The following is a 13,710-nucleotide window of genomic DNA, read 5'->3' on the forward strand; positions in this document are numbered from 1 at the left end:
GAGTTCAGTGGGTGGAACAAGGAAGGAGTTCAGACTAATGTTGTGTTTGATGCAACTTTGTAGGTGGTTCAAGTTTCCTGTGCTCGTATCCTCAGTTTGGTCAACGTTCCTGCAACATGTCACAAAAGTATTGAAAATTTTAAACCTCTCTGAGTCGAATTCAGGAAACCATCAAAGTCACTGAAACTATTTTCAGTCTCAGGACAGAAAGAACTTGCAGTATGATCGCACTTTAGAACATTTAGTTCTTTGTCACTGAAGAGAAGACTGTGTGTTTGTGTTGCTGTGTGTGTGTTGCATGGTGTATGTGGCATCTGTCTTTCACTGAGAGAGAGATGCCACATACACAGGCTTGAGGAGAAAGCGGGAGATTGTGTTGGGAATGTTAAAAAAAAACAACATGAGTCTGGCATGGGCGGTAGCCATGGCCCCCACAAAGACGTTCACGTCTCTCACACGAGCCGTCCTAGCATCAGCATGGCGCCACTGCAACAACCTCGTCACAGATAAAACAAAACAGGCTCACAGTGTAGTGATCGCTAAACATGAGCTGTGTGAAACGTGATGGCTCTGTGATTAATTCACAAGTCAGCATGTTTGATCTTATGCTGAATCTCCCCCACAGGGAATTCAGAAATTTGTTGCAACGTCTGACCGCCTTGTTAACACAGATCTTTGCAGGGTCTAATCTAATACCCTCTTTCTCGTAGTACTCCTGAATGTACAACTCCTGTTCATCTGGAGTTTTCACATTCTCAGGATAGCCCGAAGCTTCTTGCTTGCACTTTAGAAACGTTTTAACGTATTCTTTAAAAAGCGATGCAGACCTGTGAGGGAAGTGCCACACTTTGTGGGTAGAGAGGATTTTGTATCCTTTTTCAACTGCTTGTTCAAGCTCGAATGACACCCACGTGCCGGAGAGCTGTCTCTCACTGTCGGTGTGTGTGTGTAATTAGTTTCCTGATTCTCAGCCTCTGTGCATGCGCAGCATAGAGGGAACATCAGTTTGTCATGACACCTGTAGGGGAGGACAGGATGATAGGGACCTCTAGGTGGGAGTATTGTGCATTTCACAAACCCCAAATAATTCTTCAACCTGTCAAAATCCCTATAGATGATGACGGGGTGGCCCAGAGGATACTGTTTCTTTGCCTGTACCGTCGGGCACAGGCTGGTAAAGTCATAATAATGGATCTTTTCTCCATCACTGACCTTGTGGTACAGCTTCATCGCATTTGCGCGACCATCAAACAGCACATCTCTGGAGTTCAGACGTTCCACATTTTTGCAGCTTTGCATGAACGCCTTCACAGATGGAGCCATCTGCTTTAACTTTGCTCAGTCACATTCCCACATCATATCAACAACCCATGAACGGTCCTCAGCACATCCAGCCTCTGACAAAAACTGTAATACAGTTCACCGTATGACTTTTTGGACACTGGATTAATCTTACTCTCTGGAAAAAAAATGACACAACCATGAAATACACAGCCTGCAAATTTGTAGCATGTTTTTGAGCAGCGTGAACCAAATACAAAATATGGGACGTACTTTTTGCTCACCCCCGTTGAGTGTGTGTTTGATCACAATGTTGTCTTTGTGGGCTAAATACTGCAACCACTCAATAGAGATGCTGGAAAATGTTTTATGTTGATTTATGTATGTGCTGTTGAGTGTGAGAGCTACTGTGTCTCTAGGTAATAACCAGAGGTGGCAAAAGTACCGAGATTCTGTACTTAAGAAGAAGTACAAGTACTTGTGTTAAAAAATACTTGGGTAAAAGTTGAAGTACTGGTTCAACTTCTTTACTTAAGTAAAAGTAAAAAAGTACAGGCTCTGAAATGTAGGTCTGAAATGTACTCAAAGTAAGAAAGTAAAAGTAGCTCTTTGGGCGACGTTTCTACCTGCTATTTTTGTGTAACTCAAACTGAACTGCATTATATATTATTGTTATAATATAAATCTTCAAGATGGTGCCGGTGAATGTTCAAGATGGCGCCGGTGAGGTCAGCAGCCGTCGTACCTGCTCCTACGCTTTGTTTGTATATATTAGGTTTAGCTCTAATTTTGAACTTTATAATTCCGCCTGCTCTGTGTCATATCACGTATGACAGACAGACTCTTTTTAATATCAGAATACAGCACTCTGGCTGTATTCTGACACCTTTTTCTCCCGACCCGACTTGGCCTCAGGAAATACTGCGTTTCCAGTGGGCCAGCTCAAACAAAGGACCCAGGTCACGGACAAGGCCCCGAGGGAAAAGAGCCGGCGTAAGAGAGAGGCTGAGGCGCAGAGCGCACCAAACGCCACTGCCGAGCATCCTGTTGGCTAATGTCCAGTCACTGGATAACAAGCTGGACGAACTCAGGGCCAGGATACAGTTTCAGAGGGACATAAGGGACTGCAACATCATCTGTCTCACGGAGACATGGCTGACTCCCCTCATACCGGACCACGCCGTACAGCCGTCGGAGTTCTTCAGTGTTCACCGCACGGACAGAACGAGTGACTCTGGAAAATCAAGAGGAGGAGGTGTGTGCCTAATGACTAATAACAACTGGTGTGACAGTAGGAATGTTGTCCTTCTGAAACAATCATGTTCACCTAACCTGGAGCTCCTAACCCTGAAATGCCGCCCCCACTACCTGCCCCGCGAGTTCACTTCGGTCATCTTCAGCGCCGTCTATATTCCACCTCAGGCGGACACAAACACTGCACTATCCGAGCTACATGAGGCGATTTCCACCTATCAGGCTAACCAGCGTGATGCGGCTGTCATCGTAGCCGGGGACTTTAACAGTGCAAACTTGAAAAAGGTAATACCGGAGTTTATTCAACACATCGACTGCCCCACCAGAGGAGAGAGGACCCTAGACCACTGCTACTCTACATTCAAAGATGGCTACAAAGCAAAGCCTCTTCCGCCTTTTGGGAAGTCTGACCACACCTCTGTACTTCTCATGCCGAAATACAAACAACGGCTAAGGCAGGAACCCCCTGCTGTGAGAGAAGTGACACGGTGGTCTGATCAAACAGAGGCCGCTCTGCAGGGTGCGTTGGATTCAACCGACTGGGACATGTTTCGCAGCAGCGCGGGCGGAGACATCGAGGAGTTTACGGAAACTGTTGTGGGATTTATTGGGAAAGTTGTTGAAGACACTTCACTTAGGAGGACCATCAGGACTTTTCCCAACCAGAAGCCGTGGGTGGATAAATCTGTCCGCGACGCCCTGAGGTCCCGCACCGCTGCCTACAACTCCGGCCTCGCCTCTGGGAACATGGAGGACTACAAGGTATAGTATATAGAGTATAGTGTATAGTGTGAATTACTTTTTTTTATTTTTATTCTTCTTATTTATATGTGTGTGTATATATGGTTGCAGGTACAAAATACATTTCACTGTGCATTGTACTGTGTAAAACTGTGCATGTGACAAATAAACACTATCTTAATCTTAATCTTAAATAATACATTCAATTAAATTTTCAATTCAATTTTATTCATAGCGCCAAATCACAACAAACTGTCGCCTGAAGGTGCTTTGTATTGTGGGTAAAGACCCTACAATAATACAGAGAAAACCCAACAGTCAAAACGACCCCCTATGAGCAAACACTTGGTGACAGTGGGAAGGAAAAACTCCCTTTTAACAGGAAGAAACCTCCAGCAGAACCAGGCTCAGGGAGGGGGGGTCATCTGCTGAGACTGGTTGGGCTGAGGGGAGAGAAAAGACATGCTTTGGAAGAGAGCCAGAGATTAATAACTATTAATGATTAAATGCAGAGTGGAGTATAAACAAAATAAATAAGGTGAATGAAAATAAACAATGCATTATGGGAACCCCCCAGCAGCCTAGGCCTATAGCAGCATAACTAAGGGATGGTTCAGGGTCACCTGATCCAGCCCTAACTATAAGCTTGATTAAAGGAAAGTTTTAGGCCTAATCTTAAAAATAGAGAGGGTGTCTGTCTCCTGAATCCAAGCTGGGAGCTGGTTCCACAGAAGAGGGGCCTGAAAGCTGAAGGCTCTGCCTCCCATTCTACTCTTAAGTATCCTAGGAACCACAAGTAAGCCAGCAGTCTGAGAGAGAAGTGCTCTGTTGGGGTGATATGGTACTATGAGGTCTTTGAGATAAGATGGTGCCTGATTATTCAAGACCTTGTATGTGAGGAGAAGAATTTTAAATTCTATTCTAGATTTAACAGGGAGCCAATGAAGAGAAGCCAATATGGGAGAAATCTGCTCTCTCTTTCTAGTCCCTGTCAGTACTCTAGCTGCAGCATTTTGGATCAGCTGAAGGCTTTTCAGGGAGCTTTTGGGACAGCCTGATAATAATGAATTACAATAGTCATTAGTACAAGAATTTCAGTTTTATCTGAATTTAGAAGCAGGAAATTAGAGGTCATCCAAGCCTTAATGTCTTTAAGACATTCCTGCAGTTTAACTAACTGATGTGTGTCATCTGGCTTCATGCTGAGTATCATCTGCATAACAATGAAAATTAATGCAAAGCTTTCTAATAATACTGCCTAAGGGAAGCATGTACAGTATAATGTAAATAAAATTGGTCCTAGCACAGAACCCTGTGGAACTCCATAATTAACCTTAGTGTGTGAAGAAGACTCCCCATTTACATGAACAAATTGGAGTCTATTAGATAAATATGATTCAAACCACTGCAATGCAGTACCTTTAATACCTATAGAATGCTCTGATCTCTGTAATAAAATGTTATGGTCAACAGTATCAAAAGCTGCACTGAGGTCCAACAGGACAAGAACAGAGATGAGTCCACTGTCAGAGGCTCTAAGAAGATCATTTGTAACCTTCACTAATGCTGTTTCTACACTGTGATGAATTCTGAAACCTGACTGAAACTCTTCAAATAAACCGTTCCTCTGCAGATGATCAGTTAGCTGTTTTACAACCACTTGTTACTACTCAGTTAATGCCATGTTTTCCCAGCACTCTGCTCAATAAAACAACACACACATGTATTTGTAAATAGAACCTGATATCATGATAATTGGTTATAACGTGTGCGCCTCAAACAGTGCAAAGATGCTTCAGATCAATGAGGTGTGCGAGTGTGTGCATGCGGCTGTGTAACTGAAAGCATTGCACTTTTCCAGGAGAGGGCGCTATAATTGAAGCTTTGAGTAATGAACCTATTTTAGAAACAACTGCTCAAGCGGTTCAGTGCTTCACAAAAGCTTCATTTTCTCATCACAAGCTCTAAGAAAGGAGCAGTGTTCTCTGTGGCCTACCTTAGCTGACAATAGAAACAAGGCCTTACAAATGAGTCTCCAGGAAAACCACACACTGCCAGGGAACCCCACACAGACATATACCACAGCTCCAGGTTCAAACGAAACAGCTGCCATAATGACCAGCACCTGTGCTTATAAAGGGGAACACCGTGCCCACAAGGGGAGGCACATAAGTCAGCTTCCACCCCCCACATACTGTTTCAAGAATCTTTGAGAGAAAAGGAAGGTTGGAGATTGGCCTATAATTAGCTAAGACAGCTGGGTCAAGTGATGGCTTTTTAAGTAGTGGTTTAATTACAGCCACCTTGAAGGCCTGTGGTACATAGCCAACTAATAAAGACAGATTGATCATTTTTAAGATTGGAACATCAATAATTGGAAAGACTTCTTTGAACAGTCTAGTAGGAATGGGATCTAATAAACATGTTGCTGGTTTGGAGGAAGTAACTATTGAAGTTAACTCTGAAAGATCAACTGGAGCTAAAGAGTCTAAACAAATACCAGCAGTGCTGAAAGCAGCCGAACATGAAGATAAATCTTTGAGATGGTTATGAATAATTTTTTCTCTAATGTCTAAAATTTTTTGTGAAGAAATCCATGAAGTCACTACTAGTTAAAGTGAGGTGTTTATTTCTTATAAATGTCACAGCACATGATGAATCTGCTTATAGAAGCTGAAAAATACATAAATCAAAATGAATTCATCAGTGAAGTAAGAAAGATATTAACATCATTCCATGATCTCTTTGTGTTGTCAACATTGCCTCTGTTTCCTGTATCATGACAGCTGAACAGGAATTAATTGTTGTAGCTCTGATTTTCTCACAGTGAACTCCAACCAGCAGCAGCAGCAGAGCCACCGTCACCTTAGTGAACACAGTCAGTAAAACAAGCTGAATGATGGCCGAGGAGGAGTCTCTGAGTCTGTGTGTGATTCACTGCTGAGATGATGATGAGTCTCTTTAGACTGATGCTGCAGTAGGTTTGCATGGCTTTTTGTTTTTTTAGAGAATTTAACGAAATCATCATTTAAACATGGCATTTTGGATTTACAGGTGTTATCTTTGTTCCATTAGTTTGATGATGTGAGACATATAAATGCAACAAATATGAAATAAACAAATAAGAACTGCCAATAATGTTTCCCAGCATTGTATTCAGTTTGGGTTAGAGATCATGTTTCAGTTAGAGCCTTGATAACTATCTTCACATGTATATTTCACTGCTGACCACAAACATGGTGCATCTGTTCTGCAAAAAAAGAAATGTGACAGTTTCAGATGAGTGGTTGACCACAGTGTGTGTGTGTGTGTGTGTGTGTGTACAGGCTGCAGCAGCTCTTTACTTGCAAACAGCATTCATGCATCTAAAAGCAAAAGGAAAAACAAATAAAGCAAAAGAAACAAAAAAACAGAACACATGGAACTTTGCTCAAACCTTATATGTACAAAATCATGTGGTTCTGGCAGCCAGCTGTATCTGACTGATTAGAGACAAGACAGTTTATCCACATGCACAGTATAAAAATAAAATAAAATAATAATAATAATAATAATAATAATTATAGTAAAACAATAAATGATAATTGTGGGTTACTTCTTTGCTTCAGTCTCTCAAATGTGATCATGTCTTCTATCAGCTCTCGCTCTGCAAGCTGTAAGAAAAACAGGAAGTGCAGAACTAACAGCATTAACAAAAAAGGATATAAACAATTTGTTATGCTGCATATTAAACGCCAATATTAATTTAATAGAGTAGTTCCTGAACAAGTGTGAACATTTTTAAAATTAGTTGACTTCTTTTATTTAGTGAAAGTAAGGATTAAATCTACAGTAAGATGGGGCCTGATTATTCAAGACCTTGTATGTGAGGAGAAGGATTTTAAATTCTATTCTAGATTAAACAGGGAGCCAATGAAGAGAAGCCAATATGACAGAAATCTGCTCTCTCTTTCTAGTCCCTGTCAGAGTGATAATACACGATCAGAAACCCCTGCTGTAGGTCCACTGGTTTGTTACAGCATGTTTTTTTACAGCTTGTGGGCATTCTATGATTTAGTTTTATGGATTTGAACCAGAGACCTCCACACCGTGCTTCAGAAGTAACACACACATGCAAACAAAAGAACACGTAATCACAACAACACTGATTTTCCCAGAGTGAAGGGAAGCCTCTGTAATCAGCATCTAAGGCGACTGACTTGGTCTCAGTGCAGGAGCTGTTATTGCTGCTGCAGCTTACCAACACTCTTCCTGAGAGTACTGCAGTTTATTTAAAAGAGCACTGGGTGTCCACTTTGTAACAGGATGTCACACTGACAGAGGCGCCTGCCCTGAGTCACCACATAAAAAAAGTGCAGCCTCTTCTCTGACTTTGATACACCCCTGTGAGCTGGTGAAACAGCACTTGCACAAGTTCCCTTTGTGTTTCTTTTGCCACAAAGCTGTTCACAGTCATTAACTGCAATAAAATAAAATGTAAGCAACAAGCATTGCCTTGGACTTGGCTTCACAAAAACAGTGAGTCATAGTTGTCAAACAATTGATGATGTGTGCAGTCAAAATCAGTCACACTTTGTGGATTAGATTCATTCCTGTTTAACTGTATTTATTTTTTGTGTATATAGTTCCCAACAGTCACTTTAAAGCACTTTGCATTGCCTGCTTTAGTCAGCACTTCCTGAAGCAAGGTGAAAAAACTATTATACCTATTATAGAGAGAATCCTAATGATCAGGTGATCAGAGTGATGGCTAAACACCACTCTAATGTGAGCAGGCTGAGCACCTCTGAGCTGCCCTCTGTTTGCCCCTTTTCTGGCCTTTCTGATGAGCAGCAGGGTGATGCACTGAGTTTGCTTCAGTTTCCCACTTTGTTCTGTGACCCACTGCCTCGTACCATGACTATGTAGTCTTGGGACTACAGTATGTAGACAATGCAGCTTCAGTACCACGGTAAAGAGTCAGGAGTGGTATTGCTGAGTTCACTTAGCAATTAGGCTGGGAGTACTTAAGGTCAGGGAGAAGAGAGCAGACTGCCAGTACCATCACTGTGCAATAACTGTCCATCTTTACTATCTATTACATATTATCTGAGCAACTAAAGCATCACTGCTTCCAGTCTTACCTACTGTATTGTAGAATAGAAGGGATCCTCTGCCACAAGATGGTAGAGACCTGATGAAGATACACGAGTGCTGGTGGATCTTTCCAGGTCTGCTTCAACAGCAGGTGGGATTAAATTGGTTGGTAGCCACAATTTCCACTTAATACATTATTACAAACTGGTTTACAATGTTTCTGATGTTGGTTAATATCAGGACAGCATATTGCTTGAATGGCTGTAAGTCAAAATGAGTCTTACCTTCTATTTGAGTGTCACCCGGGCCTAAGAGGGAGTAAATGGGTTTAGAAGACAATCCATGTAAAGGAGAGATACAGTAGGAGTAAAAGGGGGATTTCATCAGAGCAGCAACAATGATGAAAATCTGCATCTGCTTTTTTTTAATCAGTCCTAGATTGACATTTTCAAAAATTCTACAGCAGGGGTGACCAAACTTGCGGCCCGCGGGCCGCTTCCAGCCCCGCCCACTTCCGGTCCGCGAATTGATGTAAAAAATAACACAATTTGGCCCTTTAAGTTACTTTTTTGAAATTTCGCCTTCCCCTACAATTAAGGTTTTAAGCGAAATGGCAAAAAAAGGAACAGAAAGGGCCAAATTGTATGTTATTTCTGACATCAATTCACGGACCAGAAGTGGGCGGGGCCGGAAGCGGCCCATGGGCTGCAAGTTTGGACACCCATGTTCTACAGGAACAGGAGAACTATACAAACAGGAGAGAACTGCAGGTTCAACTTAAAGGTTATTCTGCACTCAGTACACGTTTTACTACATGCCATGTGTAACAAGTTTGAGCTGCAAACTCACAACCTTTACCATAGATACAGGTCTACAACTCATGTTTAGCGCTGTGGCTTTTAGTTGAAGTGCAACTCCAGGAAGCTCATGCTGTCACCTACAGATTTATAAATAACACACATGAAGTGAAGAGTCGGGCCAGACGTGACAAGCAGGCAAACAAGAAGTGGTGCAAGCAGTTGCTTTTGACTTGATTAACAGAATTTTGTGCTAAACACTGTCATAGATTATGTTTTATCTGAGTGGACTAAACAATAACTCATTTCCACTTAAACATTAAACATCAGAATACCTGTCTTCCTGTTTTTTGTTACAGCAGCATGTGTTTCATTTCCTGCATCTGCTGCATTGGCCTCTATAAAGACAGTAAACAGAGAAAAACAGTGTTGAGGCAAAATAGACTGAACTTCTTTCTTTCTCAATAATAACAAAAAAAATCTTTGAATAAATATTACATCAATCCAAATATTTATGTCTGTTTCAGCATCACTATGTAAACACTACTTTATGTTATATCAGAATAACAATCATCAGTGGTCACATCCTATTACATAATTGTTGGCTTTACTGTTGCTACTTTTCCACCGCTGAGTAGCCGGTTCGCGTGCCAGTGCTCGTGCTGTTCCCAATGAACCGGCGAAACGCTTAAGAACGGGCCCGCGTTCCCACCGCGTTTCTGTGAACTGCTCCTTTATGCATGAGTGTGGGCGGGTGGAAACCGAAGCGCACAAACGTGGGAGAACACGCTCCCCTTTGTTGTGCTGCAAACACGTTTTACGGTCCAAACCAAACTACTGCAGCATCTGTGTGCAGCACAGAGGGAAACACAGACAGCGATTAGAGCAAGACGACAAGTACGCACTTTGTGTCCTTTTATCTGTGATATGAACTGATACAAAGCAGCAAGTTCAGCCTTAGAGCCCAACCTAATTCACAGCCGTGAAAATCGCTTCGCTTTTCTCATGTAATACACATGTAATATGGTAGAAAACTTGAAGTTGAGACGGCAGAGTCACGCCCTTCTGCTGCTTTCATCACGCGTTCTTGGTTCGAGACCAGCTAGTTTGCGGGGCCGGAGTTGAAGCCGTTTTTCGGCCGAGCACCGAGCACCTAACGGTTCAAATTAAGGCACCAGCACCGGAACCCTGTTGGTGGGAAAGAGGCCTGTGTGGTGCACAGTGTAAGTTTGGTTTTAAAGGAGTTTTATTGTTCCTGAAGAAAGGAGGAAGTGAGTTTAATGTAGCTGATGTTGATATTGGCACATGTTTGTGTTCTGACCTGTTTGATCCGCTGCTGATCCTGAAGTTTGCATCTTTGCTGACAGACAGAGCAGTGCTGCAGAGGATGGAGGAAACTGAACTTCACCAATGAACAACAACAAAATAGATTTTTGGAGCATTAAACAACAAGTAAAGAAACAGCAATGTGCAAAAGTTTTGAGCCACTCCTCACACCTTAATGTTTGGGAAACTGTTGGAGCAATTTATTTAAAGATGTGCAAACCTGGAAATGCTTGCACTTCTATTAGTGAGGCAGAAACAGAGCCTGTAAGTCAGTATTTGGTATGACTGCATTCATTTTTCAGCACAGTCTGAACTCTCTCAGGCAGCTTTCTTGTGATTATTTAAGCAGGCTTTAGGATAGTTCTCTCTACTTCTTGAAGGATATTTCAAAGCTCTTTTGTTGGGTGTAGCTACCTTTTGTTTCATTCTCAGTCAAGATTATTCCACAGTGGGTTAAATCCAAATTTTCTAGGCATTAAATTATTTTTTTCTGTACTTTGAGTGTGTACCAGACTTTGAGTGTGCAGAAAATTCGAATTGATTCTCTCCTGGTGCTGCGTAGATATCTTTAGATTCTTTTTGGGTCATATTTTTCAGTCTGTTCAGTTTTCTCTATTACCTGTTCTCTAGTCCGTTAGGCTTTTTTTTTTTTTTTTGTCTATTACGTCTCAGTATTTCCTGTGGAACTGCTAAACAAGGACACAGACTTTCGTGAATTCGCCATTTTTTTTGTTCTCGCAGTGACTTTGTAGTCCAAGTTCAGTTATGCCAAAGTTGCAAGTAGACAAGTCAAAATATTCTGCAGGTTCATCGTATTCATTCTCCTGCTCTTGGTCAGACTGACTCGAAATTGTAAAGGTGGATGGACAAGTGTTCAATTGTTGACGTCTTTAATAAATTTGTGAATAAAAAGTTTCTCTGTCAGTAGATAAGCATATTGCTGCTATCAAACTACAAAAATGGGTGGAGTAGAACGCTCTGCGAACTGGAGGGGGCGGTGCATTAAAAGTCTCATTCACATTTAAAGAGACCACACCAAAACGAGCTGCTCTAAGACGTGCCTCAGAAAGGTGTAACAGAGGGGTCTGTGGAGCTACAATAAAGAGGAATTCAGACCAAAGCATTGCAGTTCTACTTTGTATAGACCACAAGTGAATGATTTACATATGAAAAGGAAGGATTTTAAGCATGATAAGTGCCCTTTAATAATGTTGATAGTGTGCCACTGTATGTTTTTTATTTGAGTAAGTAGTTATTGCATTGGCAGTGTTATTATTATTATGTCTTCTGTACCTCTGTCCCAGTAGTCTTTGCCAAAATGATGGAGTCCCCCAACCACCAACACAGCAATCAATAAAGCAATGACAATAATCCAGGGTGTGGCATTAGTGGATGAATGGTTTTCCTCTTTGTGATTGTCCACGTGAGCAAATAAAGATAAAAAAAAAAAAAAAAAAAAATTTAAAAGACAGGAAAGCTTCTAAAATGCACTGGAAAGGTTAGTACACCTGTTTCAGTTGCTTAAATCAGTCATTTGACACTGCACTCAGACTTCAGACTTCTACTGCAACAACACACATTTATATTAAACAAATACATAAAACTTAATTGAAACTTTACTGCTTCTCACCTGTAACTTTCAGCCAGCTCTCTGGTGATTCTCCAGCTCCTGAAATGCTGCATTTATAAACTCCTTCATGAAGCCTGGAAGCTCTGTGGATGCTCATGCTTCCTGTGGAGCTGCTGCTGATGTGGAGTCCATCTTTATAGAAATCAGCTGTGAAGTTGGAGGAAGTTGTTTTGTTTCTGCAGTGCAGAGTCACAGCTTCTCCCTCCAACACAGGAACAGCAGGACTCTCCAGGATCACAGAACCAGCTGAATAACAGTGGATATAAATGTATTATTAAAACTTGTGTTTGATTATGACAGCATGTTACTGTCTTAATGGAAACATACCAGTGACACTGATGTTGATGCTGTTGCTTCTATGTCCTCCTCCAGTCTCACACCAGTGCTCTCCACTGTCCTCTGGATAAACATTGCTTATAGTGCAGGAGGATCCTGTTTTTTTCACATTACTGTTGCATAATTTTTCCCATTTCGGCTTTCGTACAACATTATAGTGAGAGACGCCCTCACAGTGAAAAGTTACCGACTCATATTCAAAGAACTGTGATCTGTTTGGAACGACATGAAGAGAAACGGCATCTGAGACAAAGAAAAGGAGAAAACTTCACTTTAGAATTTGATTGTTGAAAAACCAAGAATGAAAAAAACAACAGAGCAAAATAACAGAAATCATAGAAATAATTCCATCAAACATCCCAGAGGAATGAACACATTTTCCCACTTCCTACTTTTTCTAAATCCTCTCCTTCTTCATCACAACATTGTAATTGATGGTTACATCAGTGAGCAGGTAGCTGGGACTCACCAGCTTTCTGATCATGTGCACACAGCAGGATCATCACAGCCGTCACTGAAGAGACAATGAAAGAGCCGCACTTTACAAAGATCCTTTAGTAGCATCGTTATAACTGTTGACTCCTACAGCTGCTAGCAAAAAAGCTTCCTCTACATGAAATCATTCAAATGCTTTAAATATTTGAACCACATCAACAAACTCTTTATAGTTTAGGTTTAATATGGAGGTGAGGCAGTACTCACACATGCTGACACAGAGAGCTCTGAACTCCATGATGTCTTACTGCACACTGAAGTGTGGACACTGTGAGCAGGCGTATCTTCCTGTGTGACTTCCTGCTGCTGCTGAAACAGTTTGAATAATAAATACTTTTACAACTGAATGCAGTTCAATGAAATGTAGTCATTTAATTTTATAGAAGTAGTTTAAAGAGCAGCAAAGTTAATTTGGGGTCAGAGTTTCGGTTCAGTGTCAGTGGGTGAACCAAGGAACTACTACAGACTGATGATGTACAAACAGAAGACAAACTTAATTATTCACTTGATGATTAGTTCATCCCGTACAGACGATAATCTTTGCACCAATTTTCTCTCCTATCAGCCAGTAATTATCACTCTATTTCAATTTAAAATAAAAACAGGCAAACTGTAGTTCAGTTTGAGAACATATAAGAGATTAAAATATAATAAACGCTTCAATGAAGATTTTATGAACCAGACTGACCAACACCCCCCAGCCTCAGACAGAACATGCAGGAACACTTTCAAACACATTGACACTAAACACATGTTGTATGTGCTGTGGGAGGT

The 13,710-nt window shown here is 41.4% G+C and overlaps 1 protein-coding gene across 1 annotated transcript; it reads right to left on the reverse strand.

Moving 5' to 3' along the window:
• Nucleotides 1-68: 68 nt before the first annotated feature.
• On the reverse strand, nucleotides 69-13,189 carry LOC115796633 (Fc receptor-like protein 5). The gene is made up of 6 exons (XM_030752997.1): nucleotides 13,144-13,189; nucleotides 12,911-12,955; nucleotides 12,433-12,684; nucleotides 12,106-12,351; nucleotides 697-807; nucleotides 69-109 (listed from the first exon to the last, which is right to left on the reverse strand). Exons 1-6 carry the CDS (start codon nucleotides 13,172-13,174, stop codon nucleotides 69-71), a joined length of 726 nt encoding a protein of 241 aa, XP_030608857.1. The 5' UTR covers nucleotides 13,175-13,189.
• Nucleotides 13,190-13,710: the final 521 nt, after the last annotated feature.

This window comes from Archocentrus centrarchus, chromosome 18, assembly GCF_007364275.1.
Source record: "Archocentrus centrarchus isolate MPI-CPG fArcCen1 chromosome 18, fArcCen1, whole genome shotgun sequence".
Classification (NCBI taxonomy): Eukaryota; Metazoa; Chordata; class Actinopteri; order Cichliformes; family Cichlidae; genus Archocentrus; species Archocentrus centrarchus.

Coding starts and splice junctions, on each gene's coding strand:
- LOC115796633 (XM_030752997.1), bottom strand. CDS start 13,174: ATGGAGTTCAGAGCTCTCTGTGTCAGCATGT. Junction 12,956..13,143: donor AGCTCTCTGTGTCAGCATGT/GTGAGTACTGCC, acceptor TTGTCTCTTCAG/TGACGGCTGTGATGATCCTG. Junction 110..696: donor GGAGTACTACGAGAAAGAGG/GTATTAGATTAG, acceptor GACATGTTGCAG/GAACGTTGACCAAACTGAGG.